The sequence below is a fragment of the Ranitomeya variabilis genome, chromosome 6, assembly GCF_051348905.1.
Source record: "Ranitomeya variabilis isolate aRanVar5 chromosome 6, aRanVar5.hap1, whole genome shotgun sequence".
NCBI classification, from domain to species: Eukaryota; Metazoa; Chordata; class Amphibia; order Anura; family Dendrobatidae; genus Ranitomeya; species Ranitomeya variabilis.
Window position 1 is genome coordinate 184,516,922 of NC_135237.1, and position 23,178 is coordinate 184,540,099.

The window sequence follows — 23,178 nt, forward strand, 5'->3', positions numbered from 1 at the left end:
AAGTCAACAGTCTTCCCCATGATTGTGGAGCCTACTGAAACAGACTAAGGGACCTTTTAAAATGCTTAGGAAGCCTTTGCAGGTGTTTTTTGTTAATTATTCTAATTTACTGAGATAATGACTTTTGGGTTAATTGATGCAAAAGGAGCCCTAACCAAGTATTGAGTGCATTTACTGAACATACATTTCTTTAGGCCAACATTTCGGATTTTAAAATAAATTTTCAAGCTGGTGTTAGGAAGTATTCTAAGTTACTGAGATAATGACTTTGGGGTTTTCATTGGCTGTAAGCCATAATTATCAATATTAATAGAAATAAACATTTGAAATAGATCACTCTGTTTGCAATGACTCTAATATATGTTTCACTTTTTATATTGAAGAACTGAAATAAATTAACTTTTTGATGATCTAATTCTGTGAGATGCATCTGTATGTATATGTGTGTCTTGAAGAATATTTCATTTGAAAACTATGTGCAAATTACTTAGAGAATTGCTCTATGTAGAAGCTCATGTTAAAATCGCATTACAATCAGATAGCAATCACACTTCACCATCATCGGACTGTACGCGCATGCCACTTGCTTTACACTCGTGGGACTCTCGGCAGGGAGACTTGGACCAATTTTTCATAAATTTAGTGGGACTCCAGCTTAATATGCAAAAAAGACAAACTCTTTATCAGCCCTTTAACTGGAATTAAGCATTTCTTCCCATGCATATAGGTCTGTATTTGTTAAAGTCTTTTTGCTAGAAATCTGGCATAAAAATCTCGCGCAATAAATTAGCGACTTAGGTGGGATGGGGATGGAACTCCCGTCCAATGGGGATGGAATTGGACAGCTCATCCTGTTCGTAATCATCTTGCTACAGTCACTGACGGGTGTAAGGTTTGTGGCACGGCACAGCACTTTTCAAAACAATCCTAATTGATTTAGAGGAATGCACCTCTTAATGAATCAGGCGCTTCTGTCTCTAGCATGTCGCTGTGAATAACGCTCATCTTAATCTTAAGAAAGGCTCAAAATTAATGAGTACAAATATTGCGTGTTCTAATAAATAGTGTCCTTTTTCACATTAAAATTGGAGAGCTGCTTTAATTTTTTTAATAGATAGATACAGTGACATGTAAAAGTTTTGACACCCCTTCTTCACCCCAGGTCAAAATTACTGTTATTGCAAACAGTTAAACAAGTTGAAGATTAAATGATATTTAACCCCTTTACCCCCAAGGGTGGTTTGCACGTTATGGACCGGGCCAATTTTTACAATTCTGACCACTGTCCCTTTATGAGGTTATAACTCTGGAACGCTTCATCAGATCCCAGTGATTCTGACAATGTTTTCTCGAGACATATTGTACTTCATGATAGTGGTAAAAGTTCTTTGATATTACCTGCGTTTATTTGTGAAAAAAACGGAAATTGGGCAAAAATTTTGAAAATTTTGCAATTTTCCAACTTTGAATTTTTATGCAATTAAATCACAGAGATATGTCACACAAAATACTTAATAAGTAACATTTCCCACATGTCTACTTTACATCAGCACAATTTTGGAACCAAAATATTTTTTTGTTTGGGAGTTATAAGGGTTAAAAGTTGACCAGCAATTTCTCATTTTTACAACACCATTATTTTTTAGGGACCACATCTCATTTGAAGTCATTTTGAGGGGTCTATATGATAGAAAATACCCAAGTATGACACCATTCTAAAAACTGCACCCCTCAAGGTGCTCAAAACCACATTCAAGAAGTTTATTAACCCTTCAGGTGTTTCACAGGAAATTTTGGAATGTTTAAATAAAAATGAACATTTAACTTTTCACAAAAAATTTACTTCAGCTCCAATTTGTTTTATTTTACCAAGGGTAACAGGAGAAAATGGACCCCAAACGTTGTACAATTTGTCCTGAGTACGCAGATACCCCATATGTGGGGGTAAACTACTGTTTGGGCGCATGGCAGAGCTCGGAAGGGAAGGAGCGCCGTTTGACTTTTCAATGCAAAATTGACAGGAATTGAGATGGGACGCCATGTTGCGTTTGGAGAGCCACTGATGTGCCTAAACATTGAAACCCCCCACAAGTGACACCATTTTGGAAAGTAGACCCCCTAAGGAACTTATCTAGAGGTGTGGTGAGCACTTTGACCCACCAAGTGCTTCACAGAAGTTTAGAATGCAGAACCGTAAAAATAACAAATCATTTTTTTTCACAAAAATTATCCTTTCGCCCCCAATTTTTTATTTTCCCAAGGGTAAGAGAAGAAATTGGACCCCAAAAGTTGTTGTACAATTTGTCCTGAGTACGCTGATACCCCAAATGTGGGGATAAACCACTGTTTGGGCGCATGGGAGAGCTCAGAAGGGAAGGAGCGCCGTTTGACTTTTCAATGCAAAATTGACAGGAATTCAGATGGGACGCCATGTTGCGTTTGGAGAGCCACTGATGTGCCTAAACATTGAAACCCCCACAAGTGACACCATTTTGGAAAGTAGATCCCCTAAGGAACTTATCTAGATGTGTGGTGAGCACTTTGACCCACCAAGGGCTTCACAGAAGTTTATAATGCAGAGCCGTAAAAATAAAACAAACATTTTTTCCCACAAAAACTATTTTTTAGCCCGTAGTTTTGTATTTTTCCAAAGGTAACAGGAGAAATTGGACCCCCAAAGTTGTTGTTCAATTTGTCCTGAGTGCGCTCATACCCCCTATGTGGGGGGGAACCACCGTTTGGGCGCATGGGAGGGCTCGGAAAGGAAGGAGTGCCATTTGGAATGCAGACTTAGATGGAATGGTCTGCAGGCGTCACATTGCGTTTGCAGAGCCCCTAATGTACCTAAACAGTAGAAACCCCCCACTAGTGACACCATTTTGGAAAGTAGACCCCCTAAGAAACTCATCTAGATGTGTTGTGAGAGCTTTGAACCCCCAAGTGTTTCACTACAGTTTATAACGCAGAGCCGTGCAAATAAAAAAAAATGTTGTTTCCACAAAAATTATTTTTTAGCCCCCAGTTTTGTATTTTTACAAGGGTAACAGGAGAAATTGGACCCTAAATATTGTTGTCCAATTTGTCCTGAGTACGCTGATACCTGATATGTGGGGGGGAACCACCGTTTGAGCGCATGGCAGAGCTCGGAAGAGAAGGAGCATCATTTGAAATGCAGACTTAGATGGATTGGTCTGCAGGCGTCACATTGCGTTTGCAGAGCCCTTAATGTACCTAAACAGTAGAAACCCCCCACAAGTGACCCCATATTGGAAACTAGACCCCCCAAGGAACTTATCTAGATGTGCTGTGAGAACTTTGAGCCCCCAAGTGTTTCACTACAGTTTATAACGCAGAGCCGTGAAAATAAAAAATCCTTTTTTTTCCCACAAAAATTATTTTTTAGCCCCCAGTTTTGTATTTTCCCAAGGGTAACAGGAGAACTTGGACCCCAAAAGTTGTTGTCCAATTTGTCCTGAGTACGCTGATACCCCATATGATGGGGTAAACCCCTGTGTAGGCACACGGGAGAGCTCGGAAGGGAAGGAGCACTGTTTTACTTTTTCAACACAGAATTGGCTGGAATTGAGATCGGATGCCATGTCGCGTTTGGAGAGCCCCTGATGTGCCTAAACAGTGGAAACCCCCCAATTATAACTGAAACCCTAATGCAAACAGACCCCTAACCCTAATCCCAACGGTAACCCTAACCACACCTCTAACCCAGACACACCCCTAACCCTATTCCCAACCGTAAATGTAATCCAAACCCTAACCCTAACTTTAGCCCCAACCCTAACTTTAGCCCCAACCCTAGCCCCAACCCTAACCCTAGCCCTAACCCTAGCCCTAACCCTAACCTTAACCCTAGCCCTAACCCTAGCCCTAACCCTAACCCTAATCATAACCCTAACCCTAGCCCCAATGGGAAAATGGAAATAAATACGTTTTTTAATTTTTTAATTTTTCCCTAACTAAGGGGGTGATGAAAGGGGGTTTGACTTACTTTTATAGCGGGTTTTTTAGCGGATTTTTATGATTGGCAGCCGTCACACACTGAAAGACGCTTTTTATTGCAAAAAAATATGAGAGCTATAATTTTTTCATAATTGAGACCACAGAGTCATGTGAGGTCTTGTTTTTTGCGGGACGAGTTGATGTTTTTATTGGTAACATTTTCGGGCATGTGACATTTTTTGATCGCTTTTTATTCTGATTTTTGTGAGGCAGAATGACCAAAAACCAGCTATTAATGAATTTTTTTTAGGGGAGGCGTTTATACCATTCCGCGTTTGGTAAAATTGATAAAGCAGTTTTATTCTTCGGGTCAGTACGATTACAGCGATATCTAATTTATATCATTTTTTTATGTTTTGGCGCTTTTATAACGAACTATTTTATAGAAAAAATAATTATTTTGGCATCGCTTTATTCTGAGGACTATAACTTTTTTATTTTTTTGCTGATGATGCTGTATGGCAGCTCTTTTTTTGCGGGACAAAATGACGCTTTCAGCGGTACCATGGTTATTTATATCTGTCTTTTTGATCGCGTTTTATTCCACTTTTTATTCAGCGGTATGATAATAAAGCGTTGTTTTTTGCCTCGTTTTTTTTTTTCTTACGGTGTTTACTGAAGGGGTTAACTAGTGGGAGAGTTTTATAGGTTGGGTCGTTACGGACGCGGCGATACTAAATATGTGTACTTTTTTTTTTTTCTTTTAATTTAGATAAAGAAATGTATTTATGGAAATAATATATTTTTTTTTTCTTTAGGAATTTTTTTTTAATTTTTTTTTTTACACATGTGAAATTTTTTTTTCAACTTTTTTACTTTGTCCCAGGGGGAAACATCACAGATCGGTGATCTGACAGTTTGCACAGCACTCTGTCAGATCACTGATCTGACTTAGAGCATTGCAGGCTTACCAAGCGCCTGCTCTGAGCAGGCACTCGGTAAGCCACCTCCCTCCCTGCAGGACCCGGATGCTGCGGCCATCTTGGATCTGGGACCTGCAGCGAGGAAGGAGGTAGGAGACCCTCGGAGCAACGCGATCACATCGCGTTGCTGCGGGGGTCTCAGGGAAGCCTGCAGGGAGTCCCCTCCCTGCGCGATGCTTCCCTATACATGTTTGATCACGGTGTTCCGGGGGTTAATGTGCCGGCGGCGGTCCGTGACCGCTCCTGGCACACAGCGCCAGATGTCAGCTGCGATAGTCAGCTGACACCCGGCCGCGATCGGCCGCGCTCCCCCCGTGAGCGCGGCCGATCGCGCTGGACGTACTATTCCGTCCTTGGGAAGTAGGGCCCAACCCACATGGACGGAATAGTATGTCCAATGACAGAAAGGGGTTAAAAGGACTAAAGTTAAAAATGACACATTTCCTTTGTATTTTAGGCCCCCAAAAATAGTGATTTTTTACATTTTAATATTACAAAAAGGAAAATGGGCTTATACAAAAGTTTGGGCACCTTTAGATTTGAGTGCTCAGATAACTTTGACCAAGATTTTCAGACCTGTTGGGGTTATGGCTTGTTCACTATCATCATTAGGAAAGGTCAGGTGTACAGTGCATTTTGAAAGTATTCGGCTCTCTGGAACTTTTCAACCTTTTCCCACATATCATGCTTCAAACATAAAGATACCAAATGTAAATTTTTGGTGAAGAATCAACAACCAGTTGTTAGGTGTCAAGTTCCCACCACGGCACAGGGTGAATCTCGAACCATGTCTGCAGCAGTCTCCCATTCTCCTCCAGCTGTAGTGGAACCTGCTCAGCAGAGACGTCGATCCCAGCGTCTGGCTTAAGCTGATTCTGTGCTCTTGGTTACTGCTGCCTTTCCCGGCTCAGCCCTTGTGGCCAGCACTGATCAGTGGAGAGCAGATGTTACAGGGACTATGTCCTGCTTTTCCCCTATTGAGCATGCCCACGGGACGACCTCTCATTGGAGGTCGGGGGTCACATGCTCAGGTCCTGTAGAGGCTCCTATTGGATCACTAGGAAGGTCCTGAAGAGCTGCATCTATAAAAGGTTCGCATGGCCACACGGCCATGCGCTAGTATAAATCAATTATTGTGTGTGTGTGTGTGTGAATGTGTGCCTGTTCTGGTGAAAGCTCCGAATCATTCCCATCCCTAGTGTTGATGAATGCTCGCGAATGCTAGAGCTGTCTAGCACCAGTTAGTGCCATCCAGCACCAGGCACAATATATAACATCAATCAGCAGCGTTAGCCAGTGCGGCACCGTGTGCAACCAGTGCGCTTACCTGTCCCTAGTTAGGGCGGTTAGTGGTGTTCGCCAGAGCAGCACTACGTGCACCCAGTGCGCTAAATCTATTTTTAGCTTACTCCTGACACCGCTGTAGCGGTGTCGAGCACAAGAGGTCTCAAGGGACTCTGATCCTGAGTCTTGGGGCAGAGTTCTGGGACTCCTTGCTCTCTGTGCAGTATCGCGGCCCTGTGACACAACAGGGTTCGCTTCCTTCAGACCGGGTGAAGCTAACCCGTGTGTGTCTTTTCTTAATACTGTCATATAGTCTGCCATTACCGAGCAGCATTTGTCTTCTCTGCACGGTGGACCCCGGACTGCGATCGAATCTTATATCGCCTCTTATTTATATTTGGTGCTTTCCACCAGTCCAAACACAATTGTGAAGTTGAGTGAAATTTATTGGTTATTTAAAATTTTTGTGGAAATTCAAAAACTGAAAAGTGGGGCGTGCAATATTATTCGGCACCTTTACTTTCAGCAAACTCACTCCAGAAGTTCATTGTGGATCTCTGAATGATCTAATATTGTCCTAAATGACTAATGATGATAAATATAATCCACCTATGAGTAATCAAGACTCCGTGTAAATGCACCTGCTCTGTGATAGTCTCAGGGTTCTGTTTGAAGCACAGAGAGCATCATGAAGACCAAGGAATACAACAGGCAGGTCCATGATACTGTTGTGGAGAAGTTTAAAGCTGGATATGGATACAAAATGATTTCCAAAACTTCCCAAGGAACACTGTACAAGCGTTCAAATTGAAATGGAAGGAGTATCATACCACTGCAAATCTACCAAGACCTGGCCATCCCTCTAAACTTTCATCTCAAACAAGGAGAAGACTGATCAGAGATGCAGCCAAGAGGCCCATGATTACTCTGGAAGAACTGCATAGATCTACAGCTGAGGTGGGACAGTCTGTCTATAGGACAACTATCAGTGCACAAATCTGGCCTTTATGGAAGACTGGCAAGAAGAAAGCCATTTCTCAAAGATATCCATAAAAAGTGTTGTTTAAAGTTTGCAACAAGCCACCTGGGAGACAAATCAAACATGTGGAAGAAGGTGCTCTGGTCAGAAGAAACCAAAATCAAACTTTTTTGCAACAATGCCAAACGATATGTTTGGCGTAAAGGCAACACAGCTCATCACCCTGAACACATCATACCCACTGTCAAACATGGTGGTGGCAGCATCATGGTTAGGGCCTGCTTTTCTTCAGCAGGGACAGGGAAGATGGTTAAAATTGATGGGAAGATGGATGGAGCCAAATACAAGACCATTCTTGAAGAAATCCTGTTGAAGCCTGCAAAAGACCTGAGACTGGGACAGAGATTTGTCTTCCAACAAGACAATGATCCCAAACATAAAGCAAAATCTACAATGGAATGGTTCAGAAATAAATGTATCCAGGTGTTAGAATGGCCAAGTCAAAGTCCAGGCCTCAATCCAATCGAAAATCTGTGGAAAGAGCTGAAAACTGCTGTTCACAAACGATCTCCATCAAAAATCACTGGGCTCGAGCTGTTTGCCATGGAAGAATGGGCAAGAATTTCAGTCTCTCGATGTACAAAACTGATGGAGACATACCCAAGCGACTAGCAGCTGTAATCGCAGCAAAAGGTGGCGCAACAAAGTATTAAGTTAAAGGGGCCGAATAATATTGCACGCCCCACTTTTCAGTTTTTGAATTTCCACAAATATTTAAAATAACCAATAAATTTCATTCAACTTCACAATTGTGTTCCACTTGTTTTTGATTCTTCAGCAAAAATTTACATTTGGTATCTTTATGTTTAAAGCGTGATATGTGGGAAAAGGTTGAAAAGTTCCAGGGAGCCAAATACTTTCGCAAGGGACTGTATAAAAACCCAGCCTCCTCTATCCTTGTGCCAAAAAACAGCATCCATGGGTTTTTCTAAGCAGCTGCCTAGCACTCTGAACTTGAAAATGGTAGAGGCCCACTATACAATAGAAGGATACAGGAAGATAGCAAAGTGTTTTCAAGTTGCTCTTTCCTTAGTTTGAAATGTAATTAAGAAATTGCAGTTAACAGGAACAGTGCAGGTCAAGATGAGGTCTGGAAGACCAAGCAAAATTTCAGTGAGAGCTGCTCGTAGGATTGCTAAAGAGGTAAATCAGAACTGCTGCTTGACCGCAAATAACCTTCAGAAAGACGTAGCAGACTCTGAGTTGTGGCACATTGTTCTACTGTTCAGAGACACCTGCACAAATATGACATTCATTTCAGAGTCATCAGAAGATCTCAACTGTGTCTTCACCTTACAATTCATATGAGAAGTATGCAAAAGAACATCTAAACAAGCCTAATGCATTTTGGAAACCAGTCCTGTGGACTGATGATGTTAAAATAGAACTCTTTGGCCACAATGATAAAAGATATGTGTAGAGAAAAAAGGGCACAGAATTTCAGGAAAGAACATCTCGATAACCATTAAGCATGGGGTAGATCAATTATGCTTTGGGATTGTGTTACAGCAAATGGCACGTGGAACATTTCACAGAGAGAAGAATGGATTCAATGAAATTTCAACAAATTCTTAATGCAAACATAACATCATCTGTAAAAAGCTGAATATGAAGAGGATGGCTTCTACCATTGGATAATGATCCTAAACACATTATTATTATTATTATTATTATTATTTATTGTTATAGCGCCATTTATTCCATGGCGCTTAACTGGCCCACTCCCAGGAACAAGAAACAGGTGATGTCCTTCCTGGGCACTGCAGGGTACTATAGGCGCTTCGTGCAGCACTATAGTAGCCTGGCAAAACCTTTGACGGACCTCACCAGGAAGAAGCTACCCCACATCGTCAACTGGACAGATGGCTGTGAGGGGGCCTTCCAGGCGTTGAAGACCGCACTGTGCAACGCCCCTGTGTTGAAAGCAGTCGACAGCAGTCGACCGTTCTTGGTACAGACCGACGCCAGCAAGTTTGGCCTTGGTGCTGTGCTCAGCCAGGTTGACTCGGAGGACCAAGAGCACCCCGTGTTGTACAACACATGTCAAAATCCACAATAGACTACCACAAAAGGCGCAAGCTAATGGTTTTATAACGGTCCTCACAGTCCCCTGATCTGAACATCATTGATAATCTGTGGCTAGACCTCAAAATAGCAGTGCATGCAAGACGACTCAGGAATCTCACAGAACTCAAAGAATTTTCCAAGGGAAAATGGTTGAAAATCCCTCAAAAAAGAATTGAAAGACTCTTGTCTCACTACAAAAAGCATTTACAAGCTGTGTTACTTGCAAAAAGGTGGGTGCAACTAGGCACTAACCATAAAGGGTTCCCAAACTTGACTTGCTTAACTGTTCACAATAATAGTAACTTTGACCAGGGGTGCCCAAACTTTTACATGGCTCTGTAGATATAAAGAGAGATGAAGAGTTTCAAGACTTTCTTCTCTCAAAAATCAAGGCTGAAGGCCACTTTACTTATTTATAAGAGCTGTGAGACCAAAGAAAAACATTGCTCTTCATCATCCTGGACCCTAGACGTGCTTAAAAAACAATAAAGCACTTGTAAGCGACTGAGAATATATAAGAAGAGCTGATACTTCACAGGATTTCCAAGTGCAATTATTCATTGTAAGTCAGTGCCTTGTTTTCACCTTCCCTCCTTCTTCTCTATGGCCTTTGAAGCACAGCAAGTGTAACTTTGTGCCTTTTAGACAAGGCCAATCTTATTTCAAGAAATTTTCTCTTCTTTGGTCACAATCTATAATGATCTATTGTTAAGACCGAAGGAATGTGTCTCATTAATGAAAATCTCCACTTCTTTTAAGGCTACATGAAATGACCAGGTTTAATTTGTGTTATTCCCTTTACTGCGTAAAAGTGCTAATAGATATAATGGAGTAATGAGTTCAATGGCTTAATGACACAGAACTTACATTTCTTTATGAATGCTTGATTTTCCCACCTTTGCTGAATAATTTAACAGTTCATTTACCAAACTTTTCAACCAAACTTGAGCTGTACTTTGAATCACTTAACATATTTATCCATTGCAGCCTCTAAAAGGAGGTCAGAAAGGAGCAAAGAGGAGCAGATAAATGCATTATTTGCTGTCATTAAAAAGTGCAAGTAACTCTCCTATTGTATAATGCAGCTTGAAAAGTATCAAGAACAGGACCTGTTATTACTTCTCTATACGATGGCACCATCTAGTGGAGATTATAGATATAGACATGCTTACAGCAACTGATGAGTATTTCATTAATATTTTAATAGTACAGTATCTTTGATAATTATTTATGGAGATAACAAAATATTATTCTACAATAAATCTGGAAATTAACATTTTTTTTATCTAGGTTTTATTGACTTCATTGTGGAGCCTACATTTACTGTGTTAACAGACATGACAGAAAAGATTGTAATTCCATTAATTGACGAGGCTTCACGATCTGGGCTCACGGGATTTAGGCGATCTAGGTAAGATGTTCTTGATCATTTAAATGTAAAACAAATATATAGCTAAATGAGCCTTATTTTATGTAGAAAGCTGGCTAACAGATGCAAATCATTCAGCTGCGGCAATAAAAACTAAATATCTGAGTACTTACAAATACTCGGAGGACACCCGAGCGTGCTCAGGAAATCTCGAGTAATGAGTATATTTGCTCATCACTAAATATTAGTTATTTCATTTTATTTCAATATTGCGGTGGCCAAATAATGTAATTCCGGAGTACTGATCAATCTGATTAATTTACTTTATATTTTGATAGAGCTGACATTTCTGGTCGCAGCTATACCAAATATGTGTATTTTTTTCTTTTATTTTGAATGGCACAAAATAAAAACAAAAATAAAGCAAAAAAAATATACATATTAGGTATCACTGAATTCAGAAATATCCGTTATATCAAAATATAAAGTAAATTATTCAGATTGGTAAATGGCATAAGGAGAAAAAAAAAATCAAATCTCTAAATCTAAGTCTCTTCTGACATGCTAACTCCTCCTTTTACTGTGGCCCCATTTCACACTGCCCCTCTCCATATCAATATGGCATTCCCTCTTTACACCATGCCCTCATACTGCTCACCATGTTGCCCTTTATAAACTGTGTCTCCCTTACACTTCCCCTCACACAATATAGTGGCCACCACAGATATCCAAACAGCATGGTCACCACAGCCACTCATATGTAGTATGATGTCCACCACAGCTCACTATATGTAGTACAATTTCCTACATAGACTTCCCATGCACAGCATGATGTCCATTGCAGTATGGTCAACACCACTGCCTCCCATACTTAGTATAATGTTCGCCACAGCCTCTCAAACAAAGTATGATGTCCACCACTGCCTCCCATACTTAGTATAATGTTCACCACAGCTTCTCAAACAAAGTATGATGTCCACCACAGCCTCCCATACACAATATGATGTCCACCACAGAAACCCATACACATTATGATGTCCATCACAGCCCCCCATACAGTGTGGTCACTGAAGTCATCATGTAGAATATGATGTCTCTCACAGCCCCATGTACAATATTGTGTTCCTCACAGCACACCATACAATATACTGTCCCCACATCTCACCATACAGTATAATGTCACCCCACAGCCTGTTAGACAGTATAATGTCACCCCACAGCCTACTATACAGTATAATGTCATTTGCTAATACACATTGCTCTTTGCTAATACACATTGTTGACCTTGTTGTTACATAGAGGCTGCTTTCTCACTTGTTGAATTACTGTCTCAGCTTGAACAGCATAACCCCCTCAGAAGTTAAAAGATCAAGTGTGAAGAGCACTGGATCAGAAGGAAGTGCCTCTTTGAACTGTTCAATACTCACTGTGGACTTCAAAAGTTTTAAAAATACTTGGTATGAAGTAGTGCAACAGAACAGAGAAAAGTGGAAGACACAGGCGGCCAAAGGTGAGTAAGAAGTCATGTGAATAATTCTCTCACTTATAATGTATTTACTAGATATTCTGTACAGGTAGTGATAGTAATGAAGAGACGAGATTTGCTTTCACTCTATAGTTGAGTAGAGGGGCTATGAGATTTATTGATGACGTGTTCATATTATGCTCAAATACAACTGAGGAAGCTCATTCTTTTGTTTATGAATTGAATCAAAAAAGCTGGACTTTAAGTTTCTCCATCAATTGTTCTGAGTCCCATGTCACTTTTCTGTATTTAGTTCTATCTAGAGACACTGGGGGAAACATTGCTACAACTACTCATTTCATAATGTAGATGTAAATTGGTATCTTGGGAACAGTCATTTTGTGGAATGGATCAAAAATGTACGTAACAGCCGCTGTTAGTGGATTCATAAGAATTAAACAAAGATGGTGATTTTTATAAACAATTCAAATCCTAAAAAATCATTTTTATGCAAAATGTATCCAAAAAACCCTTCTTGAGTCGTTTAAAAAGACAAAAAGTTTCAACCAGTCTGACTGACTTAAAAAGGAGAAGGAAAAAATATTGTGCAGACTGGAACAAAAAGAAATTGACCCTTTGAATATTGATAATAGGTTTAAAGGGGTTGTCCAGGTTTTTCACCAAAGTCTGCAGTCACTGTATATGACTCCATACTTATGAATCTTCACAGCATGCGCAGCACACATTGTAAGGTTTCTTCAGTGCAGGCGGCAAGGTCGGGCAGTCATATGACCACTATTAGGCGGTAATGTGATATGCATGCAACCTTCCTTCCATCCTTCGCACAATACAAATGAATTGTATCGCTTAGTCAGAATGTAGCTGGGAGTTTGCATATCGTATAATTGCGGTCACATGACCTGCCTGTCCTGCTGCCGGCACACTAGAACCCTCACTGCGTTCACAAGTCTGCAGTGTCATAGAGTGACTGCCAACTTATGTGCTATACCTAGAAAACCTGTATCAAATACAGTTTTATCACCACTTTTAATTGGGCTTTTAATCCCTTCATGATGCAGCCAATTTCCATTTTTGCATTTCCGTTATTAATTCCCCTTTTTCCCAGAGCCATAGCTCTTTTATTTTTATGTCCTCATAGACATGAGGGATTTTTTTGGCTGGACGAGTTGTACTTTTGAATGACACCATGCATTTCACCACATAGTGTACTCAAAAATGGAAAACAAATTCCAAGCAAGGTGGAATTGTGAAATAACCCCACAATTCTGACAGTTCTTTGGGAATTGTTTTCTCGGTGTTCATTTTGTGGTAAAATGACAATGCAATATGATTTTCCTCATCAATACAATTGTGGTGATACCAAGAATGTCCAGTTTTTTTATTATTTTATTATTTTTTATTATTATTTTAATGGTGAAAAAAAATCAGAAATTTGCAAAAAAATATTTTTGAGGTTGTGTTGCCATTTTCCGAGGCCTTTAATATTTTTATTTTTTGGCAGATGGCGCTGTATGATGGCAATTTTTTTGCAGGAAAAGATGATGTTTTTATTACTACCATTTTAGGATAGATGTGATTTTTTGATCGCCTATTACAGCATTTTTCCTGGAATTGCCAAGACTAAAAAAGCATAATTTGAATTTTTTCCATTTATGGTGTTTGCCGTTTCAGTTAATTGTTTTTATATTTTGATAGACCGTTCATTTCTGTACATGGCGATACCACATATGTGTATTTTTTAAATTCTATTTATTCTGAATTTGGGCAAAGGAGGGTGAATTGAACTTTTTTTTCATACTTTTTAAAACTTTTTTCTTATCTTTTACTGTTCTTGTTAGACCCCTTAGGGAACTTGAAGATGCGATCGTCCGATCGCTTGTGCTATGTACAATGATGGCACACCATCACTGAATATAGCAGAAATCTCCATTGATGCTCGACCACAGGCAGGGTTTTAAAGGAGCTCTGTAATGACAATAATGGGGGTCATTTGCTCCACCCCAGCTGTCGTGACACCCCATCAGCGATTACATCATGAGCTCCAATCGAGTTGTGTCGATGGTCTGCATGGTGACCCATGCCGAGAGATGGCAGCGGGGTCACCCAAGTATGGTGGCTTGTAAAGTGATGCCTTGAGCAAGACCTGACATGCCTCCTACCTGTGTCTGATTGACAGCTCTAATGCTCTGCAATTCACAAGCGTTGCAGAGTATTAGGCCGGGGTCACACATACGCGAGATACGGCCGAGTCTCACAGGTGAAAACCCAGCTCTGGCACCGGCACTCCGGAGCGGAGCGTGTGGCTCCATGTATTGCTGTGCGGCTGCATGCTCTGCTCCGGAGTGCCGGCGCCAGTGCTGGGTTTTCACCTGCGAGACTCGGCCGTATCTCGCGTATGTGTGATCCCGGCCTTAGATCTGCAATCAGACCAGGGAAATTTGATGTCTCATACTGGGACTAAGTAGTAAAAAAAAGTGAAATAAAGTTTGTATACATGTGAAAGAAATTAATTGAAAGTACAAAAAAAATGGAAAAACGTTTTGCAAGTGAAAACGCAGTTTTTCACAAGAAAAAAAAAATAAAGGAAAAAGAGTTCACAAATTTGGTATCGCCCCCTCTGGAGCATTGCAATCTATAAAACTGTCATATTGTTTAACCCGTTTGGTGAAGCTTGTAAAAAAATGTAAAAACAAACACAGCAAAATTATAGCTTTTCTTCAAGTTGATTAATAAAATATAGAATAAAAGTGATTTAAAAAATCACATAGAAAAAAATGCTATCAATAAAAACGGCATCTTGTCCCTTAGAAAACGAGCCATTAATCCCTTCACAGCCAGAGGTATTTTCGTTTTTGTATTTTTGTTTTTTGCTCCCTTCTTCCCAGAGCCATAACTTTTTATTTTTCAGTCAATATGTCATGTGAGGGCATGTTTTTTGTGGGACAAGTTGTACTTTTGAACGACACCATTGGTTTCTACATATCATGTACTGGAAAACAGGAAAAAATTCCAAGTGCAGTGAAATCGCAAAAAAAAGTGCAATTCCACAGTTGTTGTTTTTTTCAACCATGTTCACTAAATGCTGAAACTGACCTGCCATTATGATTCTCCAGATCATAACGAATTCATAGACACCAAATATGTCTAGGGCTTTTTTATTTAGGTGGTAGAAAATTCCAAACTTTGGTAAAAAAAATAAAATAGCGCAATTTTTTGAGACCCGTAACATCTCCATTTTTTGTGATCTGGGGCTGGGTGAGTGTTTATTTTTTGTTCGCCAAGCTGACATTATTGATACCATTTTGGTGTAGATACAATCTTTTGATCGCCCGTTATTGCATTTTATTGCAATGTAGTGGGAACCAAAAAAAGGTAAATCTGACATTTTTAATTTTTTTCTCGTTACGCCGTTTGAGTAAATTCATTTTTATATTGATAGATCGGGAGATTCTGAACGCGGCAATACCAAATATGTGTATATTTGTTCTGTTGTTGTTTTTTTTTTTTTTTTTTAATGGGGCAAAAGGGGGGTGATTTAAACTTTTACATATTTTTATTTTTTTACTATTGTTTAAAACTTTTTTGAACTTTTTGAATGCTTCAATAGTCTCCATGGGAGACGAGAAGCTGCAGCTGTCTGATCGTCTCTGCTAAACACAGGCAATGATCAGATCGCCTGTGTGTAGCAGAGATGCTCACTTGCTATGAGCACTGACCATCAGAGATTGACAGCAGCATTTAACTAGTTAACAGCCACGCGTGGATCCCGATTCCACCCGCCGCTGTTGCGGGCATATGTCAGCTGTATACATCAGGGGGAGTCTGACATTGGTGTACTATAACTACTATAATAATGGTGCATCTTATAATCCGTTTTAATGTTAGCTTATTTGAGGGGCCATTCCACAGAAGGCCAAGTCACTGCTTCAAGAGGTTCGCAGTGGCAGGAGTGGGGCAATGCTGTGGTGGCTGGGCGCTCATGATATGTCGGCACCAGTAAGTGGAGTCCCCTTTCCTATTCAGTTCCCTGCTGTGGGCTTTGGGAAAATGGCAGCAGGCCTACATCAGTCCCTCAATCGCCTCTTAATTTCAAGCAAATTTCAAAGCTGTAAATACTGGCCTAGACCCTGATATCTAATTGATGTCCCATGACTGACTGCTTCTTTGCCATTATAGAATGTTCTAGTGTGGGTCAATTGGTCAGTCAACTACCTGTGTTACTATCCTTATATTTTTCTACCTCTAGCAGTCTATGAAACTGATGTTTGTGTTACCTAACTGTGGCTGGGAAAAAAATAGTCGCTCGACCTCTGTGTCCCAGTTTCTGGGGGACCACAACATACCACTATTGAAGCCAGAGCAGTGTGAAACGGTTGTTGGTTGGATAGCGGATAATGCTTCCAGTCACTTAGCCACCACCACCTTGTCTTCCACACGGTCACGTCTGAGTAGCCGTGAGTGTGGCCAGGATATTCCTCATCCTGATTGTCCTTCCTCCCACCATGCCGAGTGCCCCGATACAACTGATCCACAATTGGACACTCTGAAGAGCTGTTCAGTTTTCCATTTCAAGATTCAGAAATCTCTGCGGGTCAACTTGAATTTGGGAAAGATGAGATCGCATGTAGAGCTGCCCAAAGCTTTGACCAGCCCCGGTCACACAAAGGCGATGGTGGGAAAGTGTCACAAGAGGTGGACGATGATGAGACACAATTGCCAGAAAGTCAGGAGGAGGAGCAGGCTGCGGATGTGGAAGACGAGGTGGAGGATGACATAGTGACTGACCCAACCTGGCAGGAGGACATGCATAGCGAGGACAGCAGCCCAAATGGGGAATGAGGCATATCTCCCCAAAAGGCAGGAAGAAGCAGTGTGGTGGCCACAGACAGAAGGCGTGCATCTGGAGCGCATTCACGTGTAGGGCAATGGGGTACTCGGTACCGGGTCTATCTCTCGGTTCTGGGGATGTCACGGTGGCCCGACCCGGCCCGTGGCCCTTCTGAGGGGTGTCCAATTAAAGGTGTAGTTGTTTGTACGGTGCTCATGACGCCACAGGTGGTATTCGGTCAGGGTGACCGACGCTGCTAGGGGTCCGCTGGGGTGTTGGAATGGCAGCTAGATGGTGTACCTTCCCACAGGTGAAGTATGTCAATAGGGCTTCCCAGAGGTGTAGGTGGTGATGGTGGACATCGTAAGGCGCAATGAATAACGAGGACACAAAGGTTGCAGTCTCTTTACCTTTTACTGAAGACTTCAGAGTCCACAGTCCAGAGTACCGTTCACAGGGCAAGTAGAGTCCAGCCGGTCTGAAGGCACATCTAGAGTTACCTTATCCAAGTGGAAATCAGTAGCCTTCCTACTAGCGCCTGTGTGTTGTAGTACCTCCCTGCTGAGCACCACGGGATAGTCCTCACAACTTTCGTGGATGTTTCTGATGTTCTCTCTCTCTCTGTCCCCCAGATGATATGGATAGGACAACCCGTATGACGGGGTAGGCCTGGAGCTATTTTATAGGGACCCTAGAGACGCCCCTCTCCCACAATTTGCCTCCGTGTCTTCATAGGTATTAAGGTCGGGCAGCCAACTTGGAATCAACTGTCCTGCCGGTCTCTGAAGTAATGCGTAGAGCCTATTACTCCCTCGGTGTTCTGGCCACCGGCTACGCGCCTCAGAAGATGGCTGCCGATCTTGGGGCAGAACTCCTCCCGGTATTATCTTCTTGTGCTGTGACTTCGTTTCTCACTTTCCACAATATACTTCACTTCATGTCCTTCCTTAGGATGCTGCCGCAATGGGCGCAGCTCCATAATGTTCTATCTCGTGCTTGGTCTCTGTCAGGATCCCATCCATGACAGGGAACCCTCTGTCTGCAGCTCAGATGTTCCTCCTTTCCCCCTGCCTGCCTGACAGGTCCTCTCTGGGTCAAACCCAGGTAGCTTCTGACTAACTTCCTATCCAACCCACCAGTTTTACCCGTGTGTGAGGAGTGGCCTAGTAGATAGTACCTTTGCTCCCCCTGGTGGACTGGAGTGTGAAGTGTAGTGTGTGACTTGTGATACCTGGCAAGGTGAACTCCTTTAGTACCATCAGACGTAATATCACTCCCCCTGGTGGAAGAGCGACATTACTGCAGCAACCAGGACTCTGGAGCGCTGCACATCCATTCCCCATAACACCAACATGAGTGAAGTTGCCATTCCACCTGTGAGATCTTCCCAAGTCTGGCTATTTTTTAAAAACTCTGCCAATAACCCCAAACATGCCATTTGCAGCACCTGCCATGCCCGCATCAGCAGGGGCATCAAAACAACCAGCCTGGCCACCACCATGATCAGGCACATGCAAGCAAAGCACCCGACTTTGTGGGCCAAACCCCAGGCTCCAGGACCACTGCCTGCTGGTCACACCACTGCTTCTTCCACTGTTTTGCATAGAAGCCAATCCCCAGTGCACCGTGCATGTGAAGATGCCTCCAGCCCTGCACCTATTGTGGCCCACAGTCAAACAGCATCATCAGCAAGCACATCCACTTCCTTGTCCCAGCACAGCCTTCAGTTGTCTATAACCCAGTCTTTGGAACGCAAGAGGAAATACCCAGCCAACGCCCTACAGGCCACAGTCCTCAATTCTAATATTTCTCTTCTGCTTGTGCTAGAAATGCTGCCTTTTAGGCTTGTTGAGACGGAAGCTTTCCGCAACTAGATGGTGGTGGCCGACCCAAGGTACTCGGTACCCAGTCACCACTATTTCTCCTGGTGTGCCGTACTGGCATTACACCAGCATGTGTCCCACAACATTACTTAGCCCTCAACAATGCCGTTAGCGGGAAAGTCTACCTAACCACGGACACGTGGACAAGTGCTTTTGGGCAGGGATGGTACATCTCAATGACGACACACTGGGTTAACATAGTGGAAGCTGGGAACCAGTCGGACCTTGGGATGGAACACATCCTCTCCACAGCAAGGATTGCTGGCCCTACGTCAATCAGGGTTGACCCCACAGTCTACAGCTCCTGCATCTCCTCCATGTCTGAAATCAACACATCAGTCAGAAGATGGAAGCACTGCAGCACTGCCTCAGCCAAGCGGCAACAGGCTGTGCTGAAGCTAATCTGCATAGGTGACAAACTGCACAATGCAGAAGAGTTGTGGACAGCTCTGAAAGAGCAGTCAGATGTTTGGATGACACCACTGAACCTACAGCCAGTCATGGTCGTGTGTGATAATGGCCGTAACCTGGTGGTGGCTCTGAGGCAAGGTGAGCTCACACATGTACCTTGCTTTGCCCATGTGCTTAACCTTGTGGTTCAACGTTTTCTGAAAAGCTACCCGGAGCTGCCGGACCTGCTAGTGAAAGTGCGCCGTCTGTCTGCCCATTTTAGAAAGTCAGCTACAGCTTCAGCCACCCTTGCAGGCTTCAGCAGCGGTTTCAGCTTTCAGCTCACCGACTGTTGTGTGATGTCGCCACATGCTGGAACTCTACACTGCATATGTTAGAAAGGATTTGTGAGCAGAAGAGGGCAGTTGTTGACTACCAACATCAACAAGGCCTTCGAATTTCAGGTCAGACTCCACACATAAGACCTCAGGAGTAGACATGGATGTCAGACATATGTAACATCCTCCAAAACTTTGAGGACTGCACCAAGATGGTGAGCGGTGATGACGCCATAATTAGCATCACCATCCCGCTCCTCAGTATTCTGAAAAACTCTCTGCTCACAATCAAAGAGAATCAAAGAGCAAGGAAACATACAGGAAGAACAGGAGCTACTTTCATGCGCTATAGATGGTACTACAAACACATCTGTATTAGCTTTTGTTCAGTGGGGATGGCCGGAGGACAGGGAGCAGCAGGATGAGGATGAGGAGGAGGAGGACAGCATGGTCAGTTGTCCTGTTGGTGAGGACACGGAAGTCTTGCCTGTTAGCAGTCTGGCACTCATGGCTGACTTTATGTTGCGCTGCATTTCACGTGACCCTCGGATTATCAAAATGTTTGGTGACACTCATTACTGGTTGGTGACACTTCTAGACCCATGCTACAAAGAGAACTTTCAATCTCTTCTGCCTGAGGCAGAGAGGTGTACTAAAATGTTGCAGTACAACAGGGCCCTTGTAGCGGAATTACTTAGAAAATTCCCATGTGAGAATGCTGGCAGCAGACGTCAGAGTTTATTCTACAACCAAGGACTCCAAGCGAGAGAGACAGAAGTACAATCCAGCTCAGGCAGGGGAACAATGGCCAAGTTCTCGTGCAGTTTTCTCAGACCCTGCCATTGTGGTAGCACAGAGGCAAGGGGTGCTGTCACAAGAAGTGCAATGTTTGGGAAGATGGTAAGGGAGTATCTTGCAGATCGTACAAACATCCTCCGTGATTCCTCTGTGCCTTTTAAATATTAGGTATCCAAGCTGGACACATGGCATGAATTGGCTCTCTACGTCTTGGAGGTCCTGGCCTGCCCTGCTGCTAGCGTTCTGTCAGAGAGGATTTTTAGTGACACTGGTAGAATTATAACAGATAAGTGCTTCTGCCTGTCAACTGAAAATGCTGACAGTCTGACTCTTATCAAAAGGAACAAGGCCTGGATTGGGAAAGACTCCTGTACACCACCAAGTGAAAACAGCGAAACATAACCTCAAATACATTCTCTCTTTTGGGGAGGTGTATTCTCATGAACCTCTTCACAACCACACATGGGCATACTCTGCCAGATTTGGTCTGTTTGTTTTTATCCTCCTTATCCTCATCCTCCTCATCCAGAACCACTATATCACCAGGGTGAACGTGGTCTGTGCGGTGCATCTTGGCCAAGGGTGCTGTGATGGCACTCTTTTATTTTTTTTAAAAAAGGACAACACATTGGGGAATTGGGCATGGCATTACATTGGGCTTACTTCTTAACTCTGTCTCCTGCAATCTGTCCTGTACCTGCCAGTAGATCACCAGGGTGAACGTGCTCTGTACGGTGCATGTTGGCCAAGGGTGCTGTGATGGCACTCTTTTATTTTTTTAAAAAAGGACAACAAGTTGGGGAATTGGGCATGGCATTACATTGGGCCTACTTCTTAACTCTGTCTCCTGCAATCTGTTCTGTACCTGCCAGTAGATCACCAGGGTGAACTTGCTCTGTACTGTTATAGGCCAGTGAATTTTGGGCAAGGGGGCTGTGATGGCACTCTTATTTTTTTTTTAAATGGACCCCACATTTGGGAATTGGGCATGACATTACATTGAGCTACTTCTTCATTCTGTCTCCTGCAATGTGTCCTTTAACTGCTACTAGATCACCAGTGTTAAAGTGCTCTGTACAGTGCATTTTGGGCAAGGGGGCTGTGATGACACTCTTTTTAAAAAAAAAAAAAAAAGGACCCCACATTGGGGAATTTGGCTTGACATTCGATTGGGCCGACTTCTTAACTCGGTCTCCTGCAATCTAAAATGTGCCTGCCACTAGATCACCAGGGTGAACGTGCTCAGTACTGTTATAGGCCGTTGAAGTTTGGGCTAGGGGCATGCGATGGCACTAGTGTATTTTTAAAAAAGGTACCCCCATTGGGGAATTGTTTGACAGATCATGCACTGCATTAAAAGTCTCAGAGACCTACACCACTACATTGGCCCTAATTCTCTGTCTCCTGCAATGTCTCTTCCTTATCTCCGACGACATGACCAGGGTGCATGTGCTCAGTATTGTTATAGGCCGGTGAATTCTGGGAAGGTGGGCTGTGATGGCACTATATTTTTAAGTCCAAAAAGGACAACACATTGGGGAATTGGGCATGACTTTTCTTTAAGCCTACTTCTTAAGTGTGTCTCCTGCAATCTGTCCTGTACCTGCCAGTAGATCACCAGGGTGAACGTGGTCTGTACGGTGCATTTTGGCCTAATGGGGTGCATATGACTGGCTATGTAGCAGGGCTGGCTTTGCCGCCAATGTGTAAAACCAAGGGGTACGGGAGTGCAAAGCGCATATGGTGAAGTGGATTTTAATGGGCACATCCAGTATGTGGGTTCCAAGGCCTAATGGGGTGCATATGACTGACTATACAGCAGGACTGGCCTTGCCGCCAATGTATAAAACAAAGGAGTATGGAGCACAAAATGCATATTGTGAAGTGGCTTTTCATGGCCCATACAGTATGTGGGTTCCAAGGCCTAATGGGGTGCATATGACTGACTATGCAGCAGGGCTGGCTTTGCCGCCAATGTGTAAGACCAAGGAGTACTGGAGTACAAAATGCATATTGTGAAGTGAATTTTCATGGGCACATCCAGTATGTGGGTTCCAAGGCCTAATGGGGTGAATATGACTGACGATGCAGCAGGGCTCGCCTTCCTGCCAATGTATAAAACAAAGGAGTATGGAGCACAAAATTCATATTGTGAAGTGGATTTTCCTGGGCCCATCCAGTATGTGGGTTCCAAGGCCAAATGGGGTGCATATGACTATGCAGCAGGGCTCACCTTCCTGCCAATGTATAAAACAAAGGAGTATGGAGCACAAAATTCATATTGTGAAGTGGATTTTCCTGGGCCCATCCAGTATGTGGGTTCCAAGGCCAAATGGGGTGCATATGACTATGCAGCAGGGCTCGCCTTGCCACCAATGTGTAAAACAAAGGAGTACGGAGTACAAAATGAATATTGTGAAGTGGATTTTCATGGGTTCATCCACTATGTGGGTTCAAAGGCTTATTGGGGTGCATATGAATTGGTAGCAGGGCAGGCCTTGAATTCAATGCAACACTTTTTCAGGAGTCCCCCCTGGACATCTTATTATCTTGGCAGCCCATCCACTCACAGCATAGGCTACAACAGCTTAGGAGACCCACTGTTTCACAATGGCCCTTTAAGATTAATGCCGCCTGATGCACCAGTAAAAATAGGCTTTGTGACTTTAAGAGTCCCTCCTTTGTAAATTAAACAAACTGGGTCTGCTTATGTGTCACACACCACATGGCCAGCTAGGGTTGTTAAATGTTACAATGAC

The 23,178-nt window shown here is 42.8% G+C and overlaps 1 protein-coding gene across 4 annotated transcripts in view; it reads left to right on the forward strand.

Moving 5' to 3' along the window:
* The window catches only part of PDE1C (phosphodiesterase 1C), a 1,454,702-nt gene that overhangs the window by 1,237,874 nt on the left and 193,650 nt on the right, over window positions 1–23,178 (forward strand). For all 4 annotated transcript variants that reach the window (XM_077269307.1, XM_077269309.1, XM_077269308.1 and 1 more), the window contains 2 exons: window positions 10,618–10,738; window positions 12,031–12,206. In XM_077269307.1, the coding sequence (XP_077125422.1) occupies window positions 10,618–10,738; window positions 12,031–12,206 (297 nt within the window). The remainder of the gene's footprint in view (window positions 1–10,617; window positions 10,739–12,030; window positions 12,207–23,178) is intronic.